The 27,463-nt window shown below is 44.9% G+C and overlaps 1 protein-coding gene across 1 annotated transcript; it reads left to right on the top strand.

Moving 5' to 3' along the window:
* Positions 1 to 10,761: 10,761 nt before the first annotated feature.
* Positions 10,762 to 27,463, top strand: LOC306795378 (rac GTPase-activating protein 1; the record flags this gene model as incomplete). The annotated part of the gene is made up of 15 exons (XM_079293879.1): positions 10,762 to 10,864; positions 11,194 to 11,396; positions 11,556 to 11,695; positions 12,185 to 12,257; positions 12,638 to 12,691; positions 12,793 to 12,888; positions 15,029 to 15,164; positions 15,670 to 15,812; positions 16,168 to 16,329; positions 22,136 to 22,231; positions 22,305 to 22,503; positions 23,147 to 23,252; positions 25,012 to 25,144; positions 26,916 to 27,030; positions 27,342 to 27,463. Exons 1-15 carry the CDS (start codon positions 10,774 to 10,776, stop codon positions 27,461 to 27,463), a joined length of 1,869 nt encoding a protein of 622 aa, XP_079150005.1. The 5' UTR covers positions 10,762 to 10,773.

Genomic DNA, 27,463 nt, shown 5'->3' on the forward strand with positions numbered 1-27,463 from the left:
TACCCCAGGTGTGCCCCACTCTATGTATACAGAGTGTATCCCATGTATACCGAGTGTACACCACAGGTATACAGAGTGGACTGAAGATATATAATGTGAACAAAGGTGAATAAAGGTATACCGGGTGTAATAAAGGTACACAGGTACACCCAACATATACCCCAGGTGGACAGAGTTCAACCCTGGTGTACAGGCTTTATACCAGGTGAACAGGATTTTCCCAGGCTTACAGAGTGTACCCCAGGTCTCAAGGATTCACCCCAAATATACAGAACATACCCCAGGTCTATAGGGTTTAGCCCGGGTGTACAGAATGTAACCCAGGTCTACATGGTTTAGCCCAGGTGTACAGAGTGTACCTCAGGTCTACAGGGTTTAGCCCAGGTATACAGAATGTACCCCAGGTCTATAGGGTTTGGCCCAGGTGTATAGAGTGTACCCCAGGTCTATAGGGTTTGGCCCAGGTGTATAGAGTGTACCCCAGGTCTATAAGGTTTAGCCCAGGTGTATAGAGTGTACCCCAGGTCTATAGGGTTTAGCCCAGGTGTACAGAGTGTACCCCAAGTTTACAGTGCTTCCTATCACTTTGTTTTAGCTCAACAGCTGTCAATGACTGTTTAAATTAACATACATATCATTAAATCACATCAACTTAAAGGTTTTAATGTTCCAGTCTGTGTTTTAGTGTCTGCAGGCCCCCAGATTCCAGCAGCTGAAAACTCAGCAGGGTCAGCTCAGTCTGGATCAGACCAAGCAACCTGAGGATTCAGAAGGATTCAGGGTATGAACCAGCAGCTTACAGACTCGGGTATGTTGGCTTCACTGCCGCACTGACCTGCTTCTGGCTGCTGTCAGCCAATCAGAGCGGGACCCAGCTGTTAGCTGACTCTGGAACACAATCACACCTCAAAGACAAAGACATTGATGGTTTCCATGGCTACAGATTGACGTTTCAGACAAGTGAAAACAAAAACCGGCAATATGCTTTGTAGCTTACTGTTAGCTACTGTTTACTGAGAACTTCTGGTTTCGAAACCTGATATGCAGCTGACAAACATTCTGGCCTCATGAGGCCCGCTGGACTAAAGTGGTGCTGGACTTCATACAGTGTTAGATCACCCAACTAGAATTCATGCAATGTTAGCTCAGCTAGCTAGACGTCATACAGAGTTAGCTAAGCTTGTAAATATTGCCAGCTAACTTAGCTGAATTCTAACATGTGACTACAGTGTTAAGGTAGTTGATTTGGTCAGTTACAGTCAACTAACCTGTTTGTGGGTGAAGGAAGCTTCAGGGACAGATGCAAAGCGTGATGAACGACCATAGATGCTCAGTAAAATGGTTGCTAAGTTACCTTGATGAGTTCACACAGTAGAATCACTGTAGAAACACACTATGATACATTACAAACATTCTGCTCTAAAATATGGGTTCAGTTGAGTTTAACTTTTTTCTGATTGTCTGATCCACATGCAGACTGGAGAGTCAACTAACATTATGGAACCTTTCAGCTCCACTCATGGATCTACGGTTACAATGTGTAACTTGTCAGCCCCCTTGAGTCATCCCGGGACCAAAACTGATGTAGGAAACAATTTTTCATGGCATCAGGTCTACTAGAGCTGCAACAACTGAACAACAGGAACACAGAGCTAAGAAACCATGTTCTGATCTGAAGAAACAAAAATGTCTGAAACAGGTTTTAATGTCAGAAATGTCAGAAATGTCATCACTCTGCAGAGTTTAGATTTTACCCAGACTGCTCCACATTATAAAGTGGTGAGATTTCACACATTAACCATGAGTTCAAACTGAAAGTAAAGTCAGTTTTTCAAAGATCCCTTGAATAATGAATGATAATTTCATGATTCAACAATGTATACATATATATATCTATATATATATAGATATATATATATATATGAAATATATCATAAATTGTTTTCTTTTTCAGTTAAAATGCTCCTTCTAAGCTTTGATTGCATATCAGGGCTTTGAGTTTCACTCTCCACCAATTTGTCGGTAATATTAAATCCCTTTAGTTTTTATTCTTAACTTTTAAAAACAGAACATGAGTTATTTATAATGTCAAGGATCTTCCCTCAAATGAATGGGGTTCAGAGCAGAGTCAACACGATAAATCTGTTCTTTTAAAAAGTGGATCTACTCTTTTATTTCTATTATTTCAAATGATATTTTTCTATCTCTGCTGTGACAGTGAATTCATTGAACATCCAAACAGTTGTCAGTTTGATGTGATTATGGATTAAAATGGTGGAAACGAGACTAAAGACAAAACTGTGTTTGTGTTTTGTTGTTGAAAATGAGTGTTTCACAAATTGTCCTTCAGATTCTGATTGTTTCCTCTTTTTTCTAACAATATATTTTTTCTTTTTGTGGTTGATGAAGCAGCACAGACAGGACGGATACAAACATTCAGGGCAAAGTGGAGAAGCGAATGTCAGGCGGACGGCCTGGGGGCTGGGCAGCAGGTTTAGCCTCTCCAGAGGCTAATGGACGGAGCAGGCCGGGAGGCGACCAGACAGGTTGAGCTCCTCACGAGAAATTGTCGGTGGAGGCTGCATCTCTCAGGAGGATTAAGACAAAACCCCTGTGGACATTACCGAAGATGGTAACGGAACCCTCTAGAGGCGCCACAGAGACAGGATCCCCCTGGAACACGGCAACTGAGATGTGATCCCACTGGAACACGGCCACAGAGACAGGCTCCCACTGGAACACAGCCACAGAGACTAGATCCCACTGGAACACGGCCACAGAGACAGGCTCCCACTCGAACACGGCCACAGAGACAGGCTCCCACTGGAACACGGCCACAGAGACAGGCTCCCACTGGAACACGGCCACAGAGACAAGATCCCACTGGAACACGGCCACAGAGACTAGATCCCACTGGAACACGGCCACAGAGACAGGCTCCCACTGGAACATGGCCACAGAGACAAGATCCCACTGGAACACGGCCACAGAGACTAGATCCCACTGGAACACGGCCACAGAGACAGGCTCCCACTGGAACACGGCCACAGAGACAAGATCCCACTGGAACACGGCCACAGAGACAAGATCCCACTGGAACACGGCCACAGAGACTAGATCCCACTGGAACTCGGCCACAGAGACAGGATCCCACTGGAACACGGCCACAGAGACAAGATCCCACTGGAACACGGCCACAGAGACAAGATCCCACTGGAACTCGGCCACAGAGACAGGATCCCACTGGAACACGGCCACAGAGACAGGATCCCACTGGAACACGGCCACAGAGACTAGATCCCACTGGTGCATAGCTAAGAGAGGTCAGTGGCGAGCAGCTCAGGAATTTGGGACTGCTGCGGTTCAGCAGGAATGGGTGTCGGCCGGACCCCCGTCTCAGCACCTGGCTCCGCGTCGACACCCCGACCTGTCGGGCAGGAGTGCAGATTTTCTAGCAGAGACCTGCCGATACTAGCGCTATTAGTATTGAGAACAACTGTCAGATGCCAAAATAAATTGTGTGCTGGCACGTTTACGTCCGGCTGCTTCCCCCTCAATGAAAATCAGATCCAAACGCCGCTACGGAGGAGTTCTGCACCACGAATTGACAGCGCGATTGTTTGAAGGGCAAATGCTTCTGCATTGGAAAGTTGTGTAGTTATTGACACCTGAGTCATTACCACAGCAACACATGCACATGTTTGGTGATAAATCCAGTCTGATTACTGATGAATAATAATACGGACAGTCTGTCTTCAAGATTTGACTTGAGAAACAAAGTCTGAACAAACAAAGACTTAATTATCTTACATCATCTGTTTTAGTAAACTATCATATTTACTTCATTCACTTCTCTCCTGATTGAAATACTGTCTCACTGTGCCTTTGAGATTCTGTCAGACAGGAACATGAGAGCTTCATGTTAACATGAAATTACAGACTTTGTTACGGTCCACTGAGTGTGTGTGTGTGTGTGTGCGTGAGAGAGAGATATATGAGATAAAGTGAATGTGACAGTCAGATATATCCAGTTCAGATCTCAGCATCTTCAGAAATCAGCAGTAATGAGCACTGACCTGTGAGCATCAAGTCTATAAAGTCCAACAGTTAAAGTCTCTGAAAGCTTCAGAGCTCTGATGTCAGTGTTCACCCTGAACACCAGGATGCTCTTCACTTCATGAATAAGGAATACCAGCTAACAGGTGATCGATCAGCGTCCTGCAGTAACATGTTTGTGACGATCAGATATAAAAGCTCGGTGAAGTCGTCCCGTCCTCTATGACGACTCAGAAAGGTGAAAACGATGATAATATTTCTGGGTTTGCTGCTGTTTCTTCCTGTTTCTGATGGAAACACAAATAGTAGAGGAGTTCCTGAGGTTCAACAATGATTCAAACCATCAACCTCATGAAAATCTGATTCAAACCTCATCCTCTTTCATCAGGACTCATTTTCTCTCTTGTTTCTCATCTTCTTCCTCCCTCTGATCAGTTCCTCTCAGTCTCAGTTTGAGATCACAGTTACTCCCTCCTCCTTGGCCTCCTCCTCCTCCTCCTTGACCTCCTCCTCCCCCTCCAGTCCTCTTCTTCCTCTCCTTGTCTCGTCTCAGATCAGATCTCTCCATGATGTCTACGAGGAGGTGTTCCCAGGACGACGACTGCTCCTCTCTCCTCTCCCGGCTGGGTTTGGACTCTCCTCGTCCTCGGATGAAGTATGGAGGGATGTTCTGTAGCGTCGAAGGAGCTTTCGAGAGTAAAACTCTGGACTTCGAGTCGTTCAGTCCGCAGACGCAGCGTCGCCGAGCCGCTCGAACCCAAACCCAGGAGCCTGATGGAGGAGGAGGAGGAAGAGGACAGACGGTGGTGTTTCCCTCTGGACACACCCGGGAAAACTACGGCAAGAGAGAGGTTAAAGAGACGATATTCCTCGACTTCTTCCAGGCGAAAGTCGACTCCATCCACCAGCAGCTCCTGACACCAGCCCCTCCCCCTCCACCCGCACTTCAGCCACCTGGCAACGCCCCCTCAGCGCCGCACCTCTCCCTTTGTGACCTCTCCTCCTTCTCCCCTGTGGATGCTCCCCAAGTGGCCAAGTTGGTCAGCTCGGCCAAGACGTCCACCTGCTCCCTGGACCCCATGCCTACAGCCCTGGTCAAGGACTGCCTACCCACCCTCTGCCCCTACATGGTGGACATCATCAACGCTTCTTTGGCATCTGGTATTGTCCCTACCAGCTTCAAAACTGCCTCAGTCACCCCCATCCTCAAAAAGCCTGGCCTGGACATTGATGACCTCCACAACCACCGGCCGATCTCCAACCTTCCCTTCCTCAGTAAGACTCTGGAAAGAGTAGTCGCCGGCCAACTCCATCTCCACATGTCCAACCATGAGCTCTATGAGCCCCTCCAATCTGGCTTCAGACTCCAACACAGCACGGAGACCGCCCTCATTAAGATCATCAACGATCTCCTCATTGCTGCTGACTCTGGCCGCCTCAGCATCCTCATCCTCCTGGACCTCTCTGCAGCATTTGACACTGTCTCCCATACCATCCTCCTCAACCGCCTATCTGACCTTCTAGGGGTCACTGGCACCGCCCTCTCCTGGTTTACATCCTACCTCCATAACAGGGAACAGTTTGTTTCCATCAACGGCTCTATTTCCCCCCTAGCCCCAGTCAATCATGGCGTGCCCCAAGGCTCTGTGCTTGGCCCCCTCCTCTTCACCATCTACATGCTCCCCCTCGGCAAGATCATCCGCCATCACGGACTGAACTTCCACTGCTATGCCGATGATACTCAAATCTATCTCAGTAATACTCCATCCTCCCAGCTCCCCCCTCAGTCCCTTGTCAACTGCCTGTATGAAATAAAAACCTGGATGTCATCAAATCTCCTCAAACGCAACACCAAGAAGACAGAGCTCATGGTTGTGGCACCCAAGGCGCTGCTTCGGAAGGTTGGTGACTTCATCCTCGAGGTTGACGGCTGCTCCATCGCCCCATCTCCTGAAGTCCGCAACCTGGGTGTCATCCTGGACTCCACCCTTTCCTTCGAGTCCCACATCAAGTCCGTCACCAAAACTGCCTTTTTCCATCTCAGGAACATTGCCAGACTCCGACCGTCACTCTCGGAGTCTGTTGCTGAAACCCTGGTCCATGCGTTTGTCACCTCCCGCTTGGACTACTGCAATGGTGTCCTGTTCGGGGTACCCAACAAAACCCTGGACAGGCTCCAGTATGTACAAAACTCTGCTGCCAGGGTTCTCACGCACACAAAGCCCTGGCAGCACATCACCCCCACCCTCATCAACCTCCACTGGCTCCCGGGCAAGTCCCGCATCTCATACAAGATCCTCCTCCTCACCTACAAGTCCCTCCATGCCCATGCCCCCCAGTACCTATCGGACCTCCTCCGCCCACATGCCCCTCCCCGGAACCTGCGGTCTTCAGACTCTGGCCTGCTTACCACCGCCCGCACCAAACTGCGAACCGTCGGGGACAGAGCTTTCAGTGTGGCAGCCCCCACCCTCTGGAACTCTCTCCCTGCGGTGATCCGCAACATCTCCACTCTGGACGCCTTCAAAAGGGCACTCAAGTCCCATCTGTTCGCCAAGGCTTTCGGCCCCTAGTTTACTTGTTTTGTTTTTCTGACTGTTTGTCTAAACTGTTTTTGTTACTCTTGTAAAGCGGCCTTGGGTCCCCTGAAAGGCGCTATATAAATTAAAGTTATTATTATTATTATTATTATATTTACAACACGTTTTAATTCAGAACGCTAACACTTTGTGAATGATTTCTAGATATTTAAGTCGTTTATTAAAAACAAGGATTCAAATATTTGTTATTCAGATTTAGTGTTAAAATAATTTAACCTGACTAACGTCTTTTTGAAAACAATTTTCGAAACAACTTGAACTTTATCATCAGTTTACAGTGATTTAAAGCTGATCACACAAGATTCAAGTGATGTGTACTTAAAATGTCAAAATAAAAGTAATACTAAAAGTGCAGTTCACACCATTATGAATCATGCGTTATACATATATTATTATTTATGATCATATATCGGGCCGTTTTACTGCTGTGAGTACTTTGATTACTTTACATTTGTCTGATTGTATTATATTTATATTTTCAGTGTGTTATTCGTACTTTAATCTCATCGACCACTGCGTGTATTTTAACTTTAATTACATCCCCTTAGGGAAAAAATATTTTACTTTAACATCGAGATAATGTTCGTCTGCGGACTTTATTTTGACGCTTTACACCGGAAGCCGGGTGTGTATTGTCGGGAGCGTGACGTCATCAGCGATAGCAACAAAGCAGGCTGTGAGTGTGTGTGAGCGAATCAATCAGCCGATCGCAGATCGATCACGATGGCGTTCCAGAACAAGAAGAGCAGCGTCAGAGCCGCGGAAGGTCCAACCCGAACCGAGCCGGGAGAACAGGGAGAATGGGCCGGTGAGGGAGGATGCTGCAGCCTGTCAATCACCGATCCGTCAGAACCACACTGAGGCTGATCCGGATCAGACTGACCCGGATCAGGCTTGGACCTAACAGCATGATGTTCACAAATGTTTAGTACATTATGGTCCATTTAGAGTCAAACAGACCATAAAGCAGGGGATGCTTTAGGGGCGGGGCTACACAGTGATTGACTTTCACAGTGTGTTTTCACTTCATCAAAGTCAATTGTTAACTTTTGGTTGCCTAAAAATGTCTTATTCAGTGTTCAGTTATACTTAGCTCCACCAACTAGTGTCACTTGTGGTTGCTAAAGAATAATATGGCGACCGGTAAAAACCAAGATGGCAACAGCCAAAATGCTGAGGCTTGAATACATCAGTCCACAAACCAATAGGTGACGCCACGGTGGCTATATCCACTTCTTCTAGGCTTTCTGTGGATGAACGAGTGACACGCAGAGCAAGTGGGAGGGTGGTGGAAGTGTCACCAAGGAAACCGTGTGAAACTAAATGTAAACGTTGATATTACACTTGTTACGTATCATTTTTTAGATTGTCCCCTTAGGGTGTTATTTATTAACGCTAGCTAACGTTGCGACTGTTACACTTGTTACATTGTTACATCATTATTTTAACACAAACCATGATGTTTTTTCTAACCAATAACAAACTAGTTTTGTTGCTTAAACCTAAAAAAATATTTCTCGACATTAACATCGTGGCATTGTGTGTTTCTGCCAACATTGAAACGAGGCTGGTTTGAAACCATTTTTAGGAAATGTATTTTTGGTTCAGAATTGTTGGCATTCAACTTTTCAACGTATTTTTTTCTGACAACTGGGTTTGTAAATTTCACTAATCCTTCTTCTGCCCAGGAACTCAGATTGATGACCACATACCTCGTCGCTCTGCTCAGAAGATTGTGGCGCCGCCTGGTGGTCGATCCAACATTACATCCTTATCTTAAAACAAGTAGAAACAAGCTGTCACGTTGAGTTCATCCAACAAAACACTGCAGTTTTTCCTTCACTACTGGATACAGCGGAACACTTAGAGATCCTATAACAGTAGAACTTGAGCTAGTACTAAGCCCTACAACAACCTTACAACTAGTACTACACCCTATAACAATAGTATTTCAACTACTGAACCCAACAGCTTGTATTGAATAGTTTAAAATCAGTACTAAACAGTAACAGTAACTAGCAATACTAAATCCTACAATAATGGTACATTGATTAGTACTTAACCCTACAACTCAACAATTAGTTATATATACCCGAAAACCAGTACTAGATATTTCAATACTTGTACTTCTAATGGAACCAAACTCTTCGACAACCATCCAACTAATGCTAAATTCTGAGACAAAGGTACTTCAACGAATTCAACTCAGTACCAATCCCTAGTAGTAAACGGCAGTAAAACTCTAAAAATAATATACCCTGCTTATCCTGCCCTACAAAACAATGGTACGACAACCATACAAGTACAACAATCCTGCAAGTACCAAACCCTACAATATATTTTACTTTAACTCGTACTGAATATTACCGTGACGATAACACAACACGACAAAAAGTACGTCCATCAGCCAGCACTTAAGTGCTTCAGCTTTACAACCTAAAACTAATACTAAAGCCTGAAATAATGGTATTTCAAATTGCACAATGCCGTAGTGGTACTACAACACTGTAAATACTATTAAGTCCTACAATAACTACACAACTAGTAGAAAACCCAATAACAATAGTACTTCAAACAACACTAAACCATTTAACTTACAGCTAGTAGTAAACACTAAAACTGTACAACTAGCGCTAAATCCTACAACAATGGGACTACAACTCTACAAATACTACTTCAATGTTACAAATCCTACAACTACTGTACAACTAGTACTTGATGTTACAAAAGTGGGACTATATGACAATAAAATATTAAAAAACAGACCTCATGGTGGCGCTGCAGCAAACTTAGGATCATTGAAGTCAATAAGAGACTTTGGGAATCATGAATGTACAAAACGTTTAGCAAATGTTCTGAGATATTTCACTCATAAACCCAACCATGTTTTTATGTCATACCATAATATCTGTACTCAGATTATACAGGATGTGGAGTTCTAATAAAATATATATCTAAAGTCTGAGCAGAAGATGTGGGACTGTTCAAAGTTACTGTACATTGTAAAGGACGTTAGTGTATATGTGTGTACTTCCATATGAGAGTCCGAGGTGACCCTACCAACACAAAGATACAAATACAAATAAATACAAACAGTATTAATCCAATTGTAGTTGCATTTGTATTGATATTCTTTGTATTATATATTTATTTAAAAGACCAATGATGAGGCAGCTGCACCGATGACATCACCACCAATAGGAAGACCAGGTGAGGTCACGTGGTCGCTGACACATTAAATCAGTGAAGCAGCTGACGAGTTGTCAGCGAGAGGTTCGACCTGTGGTGAGTAGAAGCTCTTTATCCAGCCACTGATCCGCTCAGCTGTGGTCGTCTGGATCTTTAGTGAAACGCTTTAATCAGATAAACGACACTTTCAATCTGCACCGCTAAACTTCTGCCGAGACGCACGTGCGTTGATTGGTCCGAAATGAGCTTTCCTGAATCACGTCATTAACTGATGTCAAACGACATAAAGTGCTCGTGTGAAAATGAACTATGAACATATTTTATATATATATGTATATATATGTATATGTATATGTATATATATATATATATATATATATAATGTGTGTATGTATGTATGTATGTATGTAACCCTAACCCATATATATATATATATGTGTGTGCGTGTGTGTGTGTGTGTGTGTACACGCACAGAGGGGTTTTAAAAAGTGTGAAGTTGAACAGAAGTGCTAAAAGTTGTCTTAGTATTGATGTTGGTTATTAATAAAGACCGTGGCTCACTGGGTTAAGAGGGTCGTCTGGGAACCGGGAGGTCAACGGTTGGGACGTGTCATGTGTCGAAGTGTACCTGAGCAATACACTGAACCCCTGGCTTCCCGGGCGCCGATCAATGGCAGCCCATTGCTCCCTGTATACATGGGTCAAATGCAGTAGTCAAATTTTGTGTATTTGTAAATTGTATATGACAATTAAATCCTAACTTCCTTTTTTTTAAACTTCCTTAATAATTTGTCCGTACTGGGTCATGGTATTTAATGACATTCTTTGTGAAATAAGAGATCTTTCGGTTAACTCTGTGGACAGGAAGTAGCAGACGTGTCATTTCCTGTTGCAGTTTGAGGTGTGGGGGGAGTCAGAGTGGCGAGTAATGGAGGACTCTCGGCACATGGTGGAGGAGGTGTTGGCTCTTTGTCTCCAGAGGATCACCATGGAGGAAACCAGCATGAGCACTGAGCGCGGTGAGACAACACTGACTCAGTAACAGTTTATTTAATGTCAAACAGAGAAGCTGAGGAAGTTCTGAACATTCATCTCCGTCCAGAATAAAGTTATTTTAGGACTCTGAGACCGGAGGTCCTCCTTGTTTTATTAGTTCTACCATAATGCCTCTTTGATGGGATTAGTTGCTGTGGAGATACAAGTGATGAAATGAGGAAAAGCTGGACAACCTGGAGCTGAAGACAAGCTTAACACTGACTCTCCAGACATCTCCCTCATTTCTCTTTAGTACAAACCTTCTGCTCTCTGTTTGACGATGATGTTTGAGATATTTCCCGCCTTCTTTCAGAGTTACTGCAAATGGTGAAAAACCTGGAGAAGGTGAGGAAGCAATGGCTGCACGCCGAGCTGGAGCAGAAGAAATACAAAGAGCTGCTGGTGAAGTCTGACGTGTCCAAAGCTGCTCTGGAGGTCAAACTGAAACACGCTCGAAACCAGCTGGACGTGGAGATGAGGAAACGCTACAAGATGGAAGCAGACTATCATTACCTGGTGAGTCCTGCTGCTGAAGAACCGCTCAATGTTCCACGGGTTGGTTCAACCTCTCATGGGAGGACCAGCCCTTCAGCATCAGGACTAATTTGTAATGAAGTGTGCGGCCTGCAGGAGGCGCTGACAGCTCCTTCTCTCTCTTCTCCTCCTGATTGGTAGCAAAGGCAGATGCAACTCATGTGTGACATCCTGCTCCACGACAGTAAATCCAGCGCCTGTTTGAACTCTGAGCAGATATCTCTTCTGGCCACGTTTGAACACAAAGGAGGAAACGTGACTCTGCACCGACGCAGCAAACGGTAGACGAAGAGGAAACGCTCCTCAAGCAGCTCAGTTTGTTCACAGTCACCAGTTCTGTTCCCTCCTCGGCCCCTCTTCACTCACTGTTTTGGTGTTTCTTACTTTTTAAAGGTGTGGATCAGGCAAGATCTAAACCTCCTTCAGCTAAAGATCTTTCACTCTTACTGATATGAAGTGAGCTGCTCTGACGGTCCAGCCTGATGATGATCTTTGTGGTTTTAGACTAAATGAATAAGTGTATGATGTAATCTCCGAGGTGAAGCTGATGAGGTGTCTGCTAAGGTCCTCAGCTCCCCGTAAGCCTCCATCACTGGTGCCAGCTGCTGTAGCTGTATTCTTGTATCTCAGAAAAGTCCTCATCGAGAGTCTGTACGGACTTCCTGAGCGCTTCAGTGAATCTTTTCAGAAGGTTTTATCTGGGTCATGTCAGAGGTTTTTAAAAGGTTCCAGGAGTTGGTTCAGGACAACTCTTTCTTTTGTTCATTCAGGTTGTGTGTGATAGACGAGTCTTCGTTCCTGTCCCACTCTGACATCAGCTACGATCGGACCGATGATGACGTGGTACAATCAATAAAATAACATATTAAAGGACCAGTCCGTCTGAATCTTAACCGCTAAAGTATCAAATCCTGGAGAGTCTACATTTTTCATATCACCCATCGGTTTTTACGTAGATTTCTTTCCTTCCAGCCGTCCATTGATTTCCTCTAATTTATATTCAAATGAAGACACTTGAAATAGGAAGTAAAGTTTATTTATGTTCCATCTTTATGTCAAGGTAAAGTGCTAAAACATGATTTGCTATAAAGTATTTCATGGGTTTTCTTTCTTGTCAAAACTTGATGAAGTTTAAGTTGATGTTATAGAAAATTGTAAAACATTAAAATCCATGTTCTGCATTAAAGAAGCAGCCTGACGTCAGTTTGTGTCTTTTGTTTCAGGATCTGGACACGACTTCCATTAAACCTTTGAAATCTCGAGCCAGGGAGAGGAGGGTAAGTGGTCAAGTACGATCCTCGAGCTTGTCCTCTGCAGCTCTCGTCTGTTCTGACTTTCTATTGGTTCTCTGTTCTGACGTTTTATTGGTTCTCTACAGCGCTCCTCGATGGGACTGCCTGTCGGCGCTCCAGTTGGGAAGCGAGGAAGAAGCGGGAATCTTTCTGCAGAGCTGCTGGAGATGAAACCTATAGAGGTGAGCCGCTCTATGGAAACGTGGCGTTAGAGGTTCTTCGATCCTTTAACACAGGGATTCCCAAAGTGGGGTGCGCGCACCCCTGGGGGTGCGCGAGCTGCCTCTAGGGGGTGCGCGAGAGGAAAAGTGTAATGGCGGTCTGATGGTGTAATAATATTAAATATAAAAAAAAAATGTAATTTTAATTTAAAAACTGTCAGGTGGGACATCTGAAGCTATCAGTCGTAAAAGAGGAGAGGGACAGAGAGAGAGAGAGGAATCGGAGGCGAGGGGAACGGAGAGGTGCGTTGGGAGAGACCGGGAGAAGAAATCGAGCCAGAGTCAGAGGAAGATGAGACGGCGCAGACTGGGAAAAAAAGAGGAAATATGATGAAAAGTATCTGTGTCTGGGCTTCACTTGGATTGGCAACGCAGATTCCCCAAAGCCACAGTGCGTGGTGTGCAGTGAGGTTCTGGCTAACAGTCTGAAGCTCTTATTTACGTCACCACCTGAACACCAAGCATGCCAGTGCAAGTCAAAAGCCCCTTACATTGTTTATATCGAAATTGGAGGAGTTACAAAACAGCCAAAAACAACTGCAGTCTCATTCATGTGTTGGGTCTATAAATGACGCACTACGGGCTTCATATCTGGGTACAGAATAGCGAGAAAGGGGCTACCGCACACAATCGCCGAAGACGTGAGCTTGCCAGCTGCCAGAGAGATGGTGGAATGTATGATTGGGGAGAAAGAAGCAAAAAAGTTGGACATGATCCCGGTGTCCAACAACACTGTGTCGCTCCGCATCGATGCTTTGTCCGAAGACATCCTGGCTTCATTAGTCGCTCATTAATTGTAAATTAAATGTGATAATCTGCCTCTGAGCCTGTGCGTGTGTGCTCGCATCCGTATTGCTCTTTAAAAGTGACGCCTTGTGTCACTGAAAGTTATTGAAACTTTGTTGCAGTGTTTCAGGGCGTTTTCACACCTTCAGTTCGTTTGCTTTGTTGCAGTTGCTCCTTTGTTCGGTTTGTGTTCACACTGCAACATTTAACAGCGGACTAAATCTTGTAAACAAATGCCACGCGCGAGCAAACTGTTCTCTCATTGGTCCGATTCTTATGCGGCTATGAAGGCTTAAATGGCTCTGTTGCTTCTTTTTTTTTTTTTTTTTATTAAGGGGGGGGGGGGGGTGCGCGAACCCGGTCGGGATGTAGAAGGGGGTGCGCGGCCTAAAAAGTTTGGGAACCGCTGCTTTAACAGATGATGCAGAGCATTAAATACCACGAGGTTTCCCTCTGAAGCCTCGTTTCTTATTGACTTGATGATGCATTTATGTAAATGCAGGACATCAAAGGGACCTTTAGATCAAACGCGTATTTCAAAATGCTTTATTAAAGTTCCTGCTTGGAAAATGATTCCATGTCTGACTTGTGTCAGCTTCCATCCAGCCAAAGCAACGTCTTCCAGTTTGTCCTGAGGGAACCAGATCTAAAATCTCTCCAGCCTGTTTTGGGTCTACCATGTCTCTGGGCCTCTTACTAGTCTTATGGGAGGCATCAGCTTCTCGAATATTGCTGCTTGCCTTTGAATTATGTTTCATATGTCAAGTTTTACTTGTGACGAGCATGTTTCACATTTTATAAACCAAACGATTGAATGAGAAACACCTCAATGTCCCCCCCCCCGATATTTATTTATTTATTTATTTATTTATTCATCAAATATTTGATTTTGTCATTGAAGCTGTTTTGACATAAACGAGTAAATAGATTATATGAATTACTTCTCATCTTGTGAGGAAAGAGCCTGAAGACGTTCACATCGGGAATAAATACTCAGTTTTTTGTCGTTGTCATGGTAACGTGATATGTCCCATTCATATTTACACCACGTAATGCCCTAACGTCTGTCACACACTCAACCCTGACCCTAACCACCAGGTGACCTCAGTGAGTCCTTGAGGCTTCAGGTCTCGGCGGGCGGGGGGGGGGCGACAACGACGACACTGGGACTGGGCCTTGTTTTCTAACTCCACATCCCAGAATGCAAAGTATTAACAGAGACATGGTTCCTTCCTGTTTAGACTGAAACAACTCGTCCTGCTTTCTGTTTTAACTTGGAGCAGTGGAAGACTAAAGTTGACTTTGTGTAACTCAGGGGGTCAACACATTGGTAAAGGAGCTGCTGAGGACCCCTGAGACTGGAGGTCAGATTGCCATGGTGATGGGAATCACACAAGAAACCCCCGAAAACCAGGCCTGTACCCAGGAGTGTGACGGCTCAGTGGGAGGAGGTGATTTTAACACACTGACTCTTGGTGCTCAGTGTTTGGGGTGAAGATCGCGGTCTTTTTATGTCTCGTCTCTGCAGCCTCTTCCTCTTGGTTTCTGGTTCTTTTATTTTCTCCCTATTTTCGCCTTGTTCTGTCCATGTGCACTAAATGTTACCGAGCATGAGACGCTGCAACAGCAGTCCAAATAATGTCACTACTCAAGTTTACTTTAATTCAGCAGCAATATTAGTACTTTCATAAAAGCCCAAATATACATAAGGTTTCATCTTTATACTGGAGTCGACCTTCATCTCAAAGTAGGTCCCAGTTTGAAACCTGTACTGCCTTCTGTCATGAATGCTGTCGAGTATTTTATGAATAATTAGTATTTGCTACCTTACCGTATAAATACTGTATTTGCTGCCATACGAGCTGCTGATTAAAGCTCAGCGAGTAACTGAATTAGATGATCACAAACCCTTTGAAGAGATTCCTCATCTTCTGTGATGATGTGTTTGTTCATCAGACCAAACCTCCGTGTGGCTTCCTTGTGAGGAGACTGCTCTGGAGCCTGAAATTCAATCAAAGATGGAGAGGAGTGCTGCCGTCAGAGTATCATCCACCTGCAGAGCTGAGAAAACCGAGACGCATGTTTTCCTTACTAAAACTGTATGAACGCACACAGCTACTCTGGTTGATGTATAAAGATGTGTGACGGTACATTAATGTCGGTCAGTTACAGACCTTTCATTTGACTGAACAATAGATTAGTTTTACACATAAACAAGACAAATGTGAATCCTGAATGTCTGCTAATTCCACAGTGTTCATCTGTGATTAAGAAGTGACCATTGAAAGCATCATGAATCAGGAATCAGTAAAGGGACTGGTTAGGAATAGTAATGTTTATGTATAAAGATAATTGACATGGGTTAGGGTTGCCAAGGTTACAGCTGGTCAGACGGCTTGACTCTTAATTCCTGGCCGACTTCCACCTCTAGTCCGTTTATCTGCCTGTCTCCAGGTGATCCGGCCGGAGGTGTGCTTACCGTGCGGGAAGAGGATGCGCTTTGGGAAGATGGCGGTGAAGTGCAGAAACTGCCGCGCAGTCGCTCATCCAGAGTGCAAACTGAAACTGAGCACCAGCTGCTTGGCCACAACCACGACAGGAGGTTCAGCTCAACAGGTAACTCTGAGTCATTTAAGGCTGTTTCGGACCTAGAATTTCTAGCAAATTGAGAAGGAACATCATTCAAAGCAAAAAATGTGGCGGCGCGTGTAGACGCAGCGACCCCTCTCTGTCCCGACCATGTGGTGTTTTGTGCTGTTACTAAATGTTTGTATGAAAGTTGTCCGTCTTCATCTCGTCTGTCTACGTCGGAACGCAAGTACAGTCGCCAGGTTCTGTTACTCATCGGCAGGACCAAGCTACACAACACTCTGGACACTGCACAAGCAGAAACAATCAAGGAGCTCGGATTACTCCGCCGGCCTGCGACACACCGAACTCGACTGCTACTACTCCCCCGGAAAGGAGGCGCCGCAAGCGGTGTGAGAGTAAGCAGAAGAGGGGCAAGCATGGGGGTATCCGAGCTAGGCTAGTGGCTAATCCAGAGGTAGCCAACACGGTGCCCGCGGACACCTGGTCGCCCGCGGGGACCATGCGAGTCCCCCGCAAGGCATGTTCTAAAAATAGCACGAGGTCCCCATGGATCTCCGTCTAACAATTGTAGTTTCTGTTCTTTTTTAATCAAAAACGCTTGCATTCATGTAGATTTTAAAAGGAAGAGGCCGCTGCACCGCACTAGGTTTTCAGGTTCCGAATGGCGGGCGCTTCCCGTTGGCACCGGACGCGCTGTCCCCGCCGCGATCGCACACCGTTGTCAGGTCCGTCAGTCCTCGGAACAGGCCGCGGGGCAGCAACTCGTGGGTGGCGGGGGTAGAGGTGAGGCAACGCAGTACGATCGAAATGGCCCAGACTAGAGGTTTGAACGCAGGCGACCAAAGACGCTCGCGCGCCCCGGAGGGCTGGATCCCCCCCCTCGGATATAGACGAGACTTTTTACTAGTTTCTTCGTGGATAAAAAGGTACCCAAAAAAAGCTGGTGACTACAGGCCGGCATGCAGGCTTCATTACGCAATGCAAAGTTGACCCAGATTTCCCAAAATGTGGTGATTAGTATATAGGATTCATTTAAACATGTGGAAGAGTTGATTTTTTTTAATCTTACATCACTGATAATTTGTATAAACATGGGACAGAGTTCATGATTTGTTCAAACATGTTACGAAGGAAGTGGTTAGTACAAACGAGACATGATGTGAATATATGACAGTTAATGATTCATGATTACCTAAAACAATTTAGAAGTGATCATTTTTACAAAAATATAACTGGTGCGATTTTGAAGAATATACACAATCATTGTTAATAAGTATTGTGAGGAATAATTAACATTGACATATGATCAGTCTCTTCACATATATTATGATTATTAAAAGGTGATCTGTGCAATTTTGTTATTCAGGAAGTTTGTATCAAACAAGCAGCCCTTCGTACTGCTCAGTACCCTTGAAGTAGCTCTCGGGTTCAAAAAGGTTGGTGACCCCTGGGCTAATCCAACTCGCCCAGACATACCATCCATTATCATGGCTAATGTGCGATCCTTGGACAATAAAATGGATCACATACGTCTGCTGAGGACGCAGCGAGACGTGAGGAACTGCTGTGTGCTTCTTTTCACGGAAACATCGCTAAATGACAACATCCCCGAATCCGCTGTGCAACTGGAGCAGCTAACATGCTACCGAGCAGACAGAGCCCTTGTTAGAGGAGGAAAGACTCGCGGCGGCGGGGTATGAGTTTACATCCGTGATGCATGGTGTCGGGATGCTGTTGTGGTATGTAAACACTGCTCACCACTGGCGGAGTTTATGATCATAAGGTGCTGTCCTTTCTATCTGCCGAGGGAATTTACAGCGATTCTGCTCGTCGTTTACATCCCTCCCACCCCCAACAACAGTGACGGAAGTGCAGCACTTTGTGAACTGTATCAGGCCATCAGTGAACAGACGGCTCACCCAGACGGCTTCACCATCCTCGCTGGAGATTTCAATCATGCTAACATTAAGACTGTCCTTCCCAAACTACATCGGCATGTTGATTTCCCAACAAGAGGGGAAAACATTTTGGATCTGGTCGACACTACTCACAAAGGAGCGTACGAGGCCTCACCCCTACCCCACATAGGACTCTCTGACCAGATCACCATCCTGCTAATGCCAGCATACTGACCAAGGGTGAAAGTCTCCAGACCGGTTCTGAAGCAGGTACGGGTGTGGCCAGAGGGGCCTCCTCCCCTCTCAAAGACTGCTTTGACACAACAGACTGGGGAATGTTTAAGCAGGCAGCCTCATACAACAATCACACAGACATTGAGGAGTGCACAGACACTGTTACTACTTACATTAGTAAGTGCATTGATGATGTGACTCATATAAAACCCATCATCACTCGGGCTAACCAGAAGCCATGGCTGACAGGGAAAGTGCATCGGCTGCTGAGGGCCAGAAACAACGCCTTCAGACCCAGGGATGAAACTGGCCTGAGAAGAGCGAGAGCCGACCTGTCCCACGGCATCAGGAAAGCAAAACAGGAATATTGAATAAGATAACCAGTCACTCTAAAGACAGCAGAGATACACGGAGCCTGTGGCAGGGCATTCAGACCCTTACGGACTACAAACCCGTGCCACAGATCCGCGACAGCAACATCTCTCTGCTAAACAACCTCAACAGCTTCTTTGCGCGGTTTAAAACACAAAACGGCACACGTCCACACAAGTCTCCACCCCCTCCCCACGACCAGGCTCTGTGCCTCTCTGCTGCCAGCATGAAGAGGACACTCTCCACCATCAACACCCGCAAGGCAACCGGTCCAGACAACATCCCTGGTCATGTGTTGAAGGACTGTGCAGAGGAGGTTAAGGATGTTAAGGATCAAATCCATTCTCCCCCCCCCCCCCCACCCTGGACCCTTTCCAGTTTGCATACCGTGCCAAACGGTCCACAGAGGATGCAATCTGCTCTGCTCTGCTCTCTACCCAGCCCTCACCCATCTGGACACAAAGGACTCGTATGTGAGAATGCTGTTCATAGACTTTAGTTCAGCATTCAACACCATAATCCCACAAAAACTCATCTGCAAACTTGACCAGCTGGGGCTCAACACCTCGCTGTGTAACTGGCTGCTGGACTTCCTCAGCGAGAGGCCACAAGCAGTACGTGTCGGCAACAACACCTTGAGCAGCATCACACGGAGCACAGGGGCCCCTCAAGGATGTGTGCTCAGTCCACTGCTCTTCACCTTGCTGACACATGACTGCACTACAACCTACAGCACCAATCACATGGTCAAGTTTGCAGATGACACAACTGTGGTAGGTCTCATCACCAAGGATGATAAGACCCACTATAGGAAGGAGGTCAGCCTTCTGACCACGTGGTGCAAAGACAACAACCTCCTGAATAACAGCAAGACCAAGAAGATTGTTGTTGACTTGCAGAGAGGCCACACTCAACACCACCACTGACCATCAATGGTGCTGATATAGAGAGTGAGCAGCACCAAAGTCCTGGGGGTGGACATCAGTGAGGACCTCTCGTGGACAGCCAACACAACATCACTGGCAAAGAAAGCCCAGAGGCGCCTCTACTCTCTCCGCAAACTGAAGAAGGTAAGAACACCCCCACCCGTCATGTGCACCTTTTACCGAGGCACCATTGAGAGCATCCTGACAAACTGCATCACTGTGTGGGGCGGAAGCTACACTGACTACAACAGGAAAGCCCTGCAGCGCATAGTGAACACAGCTGGAAGGATCATTGGTGCCTCACTCCCCTCCCTGCAGGACATATATGACACCCGCCTCAACCGCAAAGTGACCATGATTGTGCGTGACTCCAGCCACCCCTCACAGTCTCTTCAGCCTCCTGTTATATGTGGGTCTGGAGAGAAACGTCTTTTCAAATCCTCTGTATGTTCGGTACATATTGTGGAATTGACAATATAGCAAACTTTCAACAGATGCTCTAGAAGCAGAGACTGGGCAGTGATGATCATGTTTCGGATCAGATGCTCTGGAACCTGAGATGGGGCAGTGATGATCATGTTTCAGACCAGATGCTCTAGAACCAGAGACTGGGCAGTGATGATCATGTTTTGGACCAGTTGCTCTAGAACCGGAGACGGGGCAGTGATGATCATGTTTCGGACCAGATGCTCTAGAACCTGAGACTGGGCAGTGATGATCATGTTTCGGACCAGATGCTCTAGAACCGGAGACGGGGCAGTGATGATCATGTTTTGACTTCATGGTGAAAACTGAAGATAAGGAACTTTCCAGGAGGAGGTGGGGAGTGAAGACTTTATGGTGAAAACTGAAGATAAAGAACTTTCCAGGAGGAGGTGGGGAGTGAAGACTTCACTGAGCTCCTCATTGAGGAGCACACAGAGAGGTCATTCCTTCCCTTTTTTTTAATGAGGCTTTTGACAATCTCACATATTGTTCTGATACAAAGGAACTCGCCAATTATTTTCATAAAAGCTGCCGATACACACTGGACATTAAGAGCAGCCCTGGATAAACCAAGGCAGCAGACTCTCAAAGACTGCAGAGAGAAAGTGAATCACAGGTGCACTAGAACTCCAACGATTTAATACAACATTCTAATAAAGTGAAGAAGGCTGTCAATTCTTTTCAGTTGGTATCTGCTCTTCAGCTGAAACCTCACACGTTATTTAATAGCATCAACCATTTCGTCAATCTCTCACGAACGGCCGCTACACCTTCTCTCCAGCAGACTGAAAGGTTACCTCCTCGATGAACCAGCAGCATTAGAGCAAATGGAACTCCTGAAACATCTGAGGACTCCTCTGGCCCTGAACTACAATTATTGAATAGTTTTATTACCATATCTCTTCAGGACCTTCTCCACACTGAAACATGTGACCATCTGCTCAGTTATAAACGATTCCATCCCTTCTGGATGTGTGAGCTTCTGAGAGGGCCCACACTGGATCCGGCTCACATACAAAACTATGGGCCAATTTCTACAAAACATTATTAGAGGGGGTAGTTTTGATACAACTTTTAGGGCACTAAGGCACAAAAGGATCTTTGAAACATTCCAAAGGGGTTTTGAAAGCGCCATAGTACAGAAAGGTCTCTTCTTTACTGGCTGCAGACTCTGGACTCTGATCAGTCCTCGTGCTGCTGGACTAAGTGTTGCCTTGGACACCATAGAGCCCAACATGTGGAGTCACCTTTTACTGGACTAAGCATCTCTACTGGCGACCTACACTTAGCAATGGATACGATAATGGAAAAGAAAAACATTGCGATGTCCTCTTTATGACTATTTACATGTTTATTTTATACATTTTAACTGCATTGTCATTCAAGAGTTTGTTCTTTAACTGGCATTCTGTTTTATGAGAATTGGTGATATTTGCATCTTATTTGGTTATTACCTTTATACGAGCTTATTCTCCACATTTTACTCACTTTATATGAACTCATCCATCTGTTCCTTTTCGGCCTCAGTGCTGCTCTCCTTTTTGTCATACGGGGGGCTAACATGGATTTTTATTTGGAAAGCAGTTTGTGCTGAAGCTTGAAGAGTGCTTTTGAAATAAAATAACTATCAGGAAGTGTAATATTAATCATCTCTGATGTCCATTTGGAATAAACTGTAAATCCACTGATCTTCTGCAAGGTCCTGGTCTCCTGATGGCTTTGACTCTGTCTGGCCTCATATTGGTTTACAAACTGGACAGTATGTTTGTGTTGCCATCTATCAGCATACAATTGTTTTTTGTTATATTTCCTCTTATTTTCACAATAAATGCCAAAAGAAATGAAATGCAGCGGCACGTTCTCAGAAACGCATGATGTCATTGTGGATTCTTTAATAATGTTTTGTGTCTTCAGAAATCGTTGGCGGATTTTGCTCCAGTGATCAGCCCCAGAGTGCCTCTTCTGGTTGTGGAGTGTGTGACTGAGATAGAGAGGAGGGGCCTGGAGGAGGTGAACTCGTCCTCAGTCTCTTTTCAAACATGCTTTGTTCATGTTTTAGCTGTTTATGTCCTGCCGTCTGCAGATAGGACTCTACCGAATTCCTGGAGGGGAGCGTCTGGTGAAGGAGCTCAGGGATCGATTCCTCCAGGGGAAAACTCCGCTCATGCTCGGCAAGGTTCATGACGTCCACGTGCTGTGTGGTCTGCTAAAAGACTTTCTGAGGAAACTGGAGGAGCCTCTCATCCCCTTCAGACTGCACAAGACCTTCATGGAGGCTTCAGGTATGAAGGCTGAAGCTGCTCACGGTCATCGGAATTTATCATCATTGATCAACGCCATGACAACCACACATCCTTAATCCCGATATAGATAAATCGTCAGTGTAGATGGAGTAAATCTGTTCGAACACGTCTCATCAGAACTCTTCATTAGACCTTAGCCCTCCACAACCTCGCCCCTTCATACCTTACAGACCTCCTGTACCATCACACTCCCAACCTCAGATCTTCCGACGCCAACCTCCTTACCCCTACACTCTGTCCAAGCATTGGACCTGGGGGGACAGGGCCTTCTCTGTTGCTGCCCCCTCCCTCTGGAACTCCCTGCCCCAACACCTCAGACATTCTTTGTCACTCGCCACTTTCAAAACTGCACTTAAAACCCACCTGTTCAAATCTGCTTTTAACCTCTAAAGTCAGTCATGTATGTCTTCTTTCTTTCTTTTCGTGTTTGTTTTATTTGATTTTTATTCATTTATTAATTTTTTCTTACTGTTATGTCGTAGATTTTGTTATCATAAATGCTTCTATTGTTTCTGTTTTTAACATGTAAAGTGTCTTTGAGTGCCTTTAAAGCGCTATATGAATAAAATGTATTATTGTTATTGTCTGGGATCATCTAACCATCACTGTGTGTCTGTTTTAGAGCTGACAGATGAAGACAACTGCACTGCCATCATGTATCGGGCCATTGCAGAGCTGCCGAAGGTCAACAGAGACACTCTGGCATTTCTCATGCTTCACTTGCAGAAGTAAGAGCTTTCAGTTATTTTCTGATAACAGATTTTATCTTAAGTTACACATTCTTGATTTATGTAATTTCAGCAGCACATACAGGTGCATCTCAATGAATTAGAATATCATCGAAAAGTTCATTTAGTTCAGTAATTCAATTCAAAAAGTGACACTCATATTATATAGAGTCATCACACACAAGGTGATATATTTCAAGCGTTTATTATTTTAATTTTGATGATTATGGTTTACAGCTAATGAAAACTCCAAATTCAGTACCTCAGAAAATTAGAATATTACGTAAGACTAATTTAAAAAGGATTTTTAATGCAGAAATGTTGGCCTACTGAAAAGTATGTACAGTATGCACTCAATACTTGGTCGGGGATCCTTTTGCATGAATTACTGCATCAATGCAGCGTGACATGGAGGTGATGAGACTGTGGCCCTGCTGAGGTGTTATGGAAGCCCAGGTTGCTTTGATATTGGCCTTCAGCTCATCTGCATTGTTGGGTCTGATGTCTCATCTTCCTCTTGACAAACCCCATAGCCTCTCTCTGGGGTTTAGGTCCATAGCCTCCCTCTGGGGTTTAGGTCCATAGATTCTCTCTGGGGTTTAGGTCCATAGATTCTCTCTGGGGTTTCGGTCCATAGACTATCTTTGGGGTTTAGGTGCGTACTCTCTTTGGGGTCTAGGTCATTCAAGAATTTGGGGAAGATTCACAAGTAGTGGACTGTGGCTGGAGTCGGTTCTTCAAGAGCCACCACACACAGACGGATCTGGGACTCGGGCTACAACTGTCGCATTCCTTGTGTCAAGCCACTCCTGAACCAGAGACAATGTCAGAAGCGTCTTACCTGGGCCAAGTTACCTGGGCCAAGGAGAAAAGAGACTGTTGCTCAGTGGTCCAACGTCTTTTCAGATGAAAGTAAATTTTGCATTTAATTTGGAAATCAAGGTCTGGAGGCAGAGTGGAGAGGCACACAATCCAAGTTGCTTGAGGTCCAGTGTGAAGTTTCCACAGTCAGTGATGATTTGGGGAGCCATGTCATCTGCTGGTGTTGGTCCACTGTGTTTTATCAAGTCCAACGTCAGTGCAGCCGTCTACCAGGAACTTTAGAGCACTTCATGCTTCCCTCTGCTGACAAGCTTTATGGAGATGCTGATTTCATTTTCCAGCAGGACTTGGCACCTGCCCACACTGCCAAAAGTACCAATACCTGGTTTAATGATCACTGTGCTTGATTGGCCAGCAAACTGGCCGGACCTAAACCCCAGAGAGTCTATGGGGTTTGTCAAGAGGAAGATGAGACATCAGACCCAACAATGCAGATGCGCTGAAGGCCCCTATCAAAGCAACCTGGGCTTCCACAACACCTCAGCAGGGCCACAGGCTGATGGCCTCCATGCCGCGCCGCATTGATGCAGTAATTCATGCAAAAGGAGCCCCGACCAAGTATTGAGTGCATACTGTACATGGACATCATTTTCAGTAGGGCAACATGTCTGTATTAAAAATCCTTTTTTAAATTGGTCTTACGTAATATTCTTATTTTCTGAGACAGTGAATTTTGGGTTTTCATTATCTGTAAGCCATAATCATTAAAATAAATAAACCACCTTGTGTGTAATGAATCTATATAATATGAGTTTCACTTTTTGAATTGAATTACTGAAATAAATTAACTTTTCAATGATATTCTAATTCATTGAGATGCACCTGTAAGTTAAAAGTGGCTCCTGTTATCGTGTCATGTCACTTCATGATTCTATAGGGTGATGATGAGTCCTCCGTGTCAGATGAACAAGAGTAATTTGGCCCGGGTGTTTGGACCAACGATAGTGGGATATGGGATGTCTGAGCCGACTCCAGCCAAGATCTTGAGAGACTTAAACACTCAGCCAAAGGTTTGCTTCTGTCTAATTGTCGTATTCATAGTATGTGGATATTAGAAGAACTGGATTTTACCATTGAGGCTATTTCTACATCAGATAAACATCCAATAACTTTTGGACAGAATTGTTCACCTGAACAAACTGCTAACATGTTTCTTTTTATCTGAAATTAATAAATCTTCAATTGTGTTTGTACTGCACAAATTACAAATTGTCCTCAGAGGCCTTTACAATCTGAACACAGCGTGACATCCTCTGTCCTTGGACCCTCACGTCGGTACAGGAAACCCCCCCCCCCCCCCCCCCAATAAAAAATGTAAGAAGGCTCTGGGAGAGCAACAGAGGGAACCCTCTCCCAATCGAATGAACAACATAATACAATTACAACATAGTCAATTATCTATTCATTTAATATTAATCAAAGTTAGTAATGTGCATTAATGGGACACGAATGCATGCAAGAGGAGAGGAGCTCAGTGTATCCTAGGAAGTCCCCCAGCAGTCTAGGCCTATAGCAGCTTTTCTAGGGCCTGAGCCAGCCCCCACTATAGACCTGAGCCAGCCCCCACTATAGACCTGAGCCAGCCCCCACTATAGACCTGAGCCAGCCCCCACTATAGACCTGAGCCAGCCCCCACTATAGACCTGAGCCAGCCCCAACTATAGACCTGAGCCAGCCCCCACTATAGACCTGAGCCAGCCCTAACATAAGCGTTATGAAAGAGGAAAGTCGTAAGCCTACTCTTACATGTGGTGAGTGTTTCTGCCCCCTGGACTGAAACTGGAAGCTGGTTCCACAAAATAGGAGCTTGATAGTGGACGGTTCTGGTTCCTTTTCTACTTTTTGAGACTCTAGGAACCACAAGTAACCCTAAATTTAGGGAGTGCAGTTCTCTAGTGCGATAATATGGTTCTATAAACGTCTTAAGATATGATGGTGTCTGACCAGTTCGGGCTGTGTAGGTAAGTAAAAGGGTTTTAAATTATATTCTAGATTTCGCAGGGAGCCAGTGCAGAGAAGCTCATACAGGAGTAATAGGATTTATTTTCTTAGTTCTTGTTAGTACACGAGCTGCAGCATTCTGAATCAACTGGAGAGATTTAAGAGACTTATTAGAGCAGCCTGCTAATAAGGAATCACGTCTAGAGGTAACAAATGCATGAACTCATTATTCTGCATTGCTTTGAGACGGGATGTGCCTGATTTATTAAATGTTACGTAGGTGAAAAAAGGTTTTATCTGGGAATTAAAAGACAAATCCTGATCAAAGATTACCGAGATTCTTTACGGTGCTGCTGGATGCAGAGCAATGCCATCTGGAGAAACTATCGGTAGATAGTTGATTTCTCGAAGAATAACTTCAGTTTTGTCAGAGTTTAACATCAGGAAGTTGCAGGTCATCCAGGTTTTATGTCCTTAAGACATGTTTGAAGTTTAGTGAGCTGGTTGGTTTGATCGATAGATACAATTGAGTATCATCTGCATAACAATGAGTGTTTTCTGATAGTATTGCCTAAAGGAAGCATAGATAAGGTGAATAAAATTGGTCCAAAGACAGAACCTTGTGGAACTTTGTCACTAACATTGGTGTTCTTCTAGGTTTCATTTAATACAAACTGGGCTCGATCTGATAAATAGGACTTGAACCAGCTCAGTGCTGTCGTAGAAAGTCACACAAGTGATTTGCGACTGCTTTCACCTCAACCATGATCATTTTTAAGTGTAATAATCTTGTCCATCTTTGGTCTCAGTGGTTCATTACGCCTGTTGCTCTTTTCTCAGGTTATTTGCCGCCTGTTGTCTGTCCCTGAAGCCTACTGGAGACGTGTCCTCACCGTCCAGACAAATGAGATCTCGCCCTCCGCCACTAAAACCCAGAGCCTGGATGATGCGCATGGTGGGTGTATTTGTGTACAGCATGGAACTGCTCTAGATAGTCTTGTCATTGATCTAATGAGCTACATTTTGTTCACAGCATATATCACAAGTTTCATCATTGCACTTTTAGAGTTACTTTAGCTTTCACTACATTAACAGTAAGAAAGATACAAAGTTATAATTATGAAGTCACCGTACATTAGAGATGCACGGATCGGCTCTGACACATCATTCTGCATGTACACTACATTATCCACCCACCACGCTCACAAATGATTTCCTTTGATTTACGCACAATTTCCAATGTTTTTATTTTATTCTTTTGTTTAGATTTCGGTCGGTTGTTTGAGCCATTGACTTCTCCAGAGTTAAACAACTACTACAAAACTCCCAGCAGAGACACTCTGGGCGTCTGGATTAGGAACCTGGGCAATGCTCCCACCAGCACGTAA

Source organism: Melanostigma gelatinosum (genome assembly GCF_949748355.1).
Source record: "Melanostigma gelatinosum genome assembly, chromosome: 21".
Lineage (NCBI taxonomy): Eukaryota > Metazoa > Chordata > Actinopteri > Perciformes > Zoarcidae > Melanostigma > Melanostigma gelatinosum.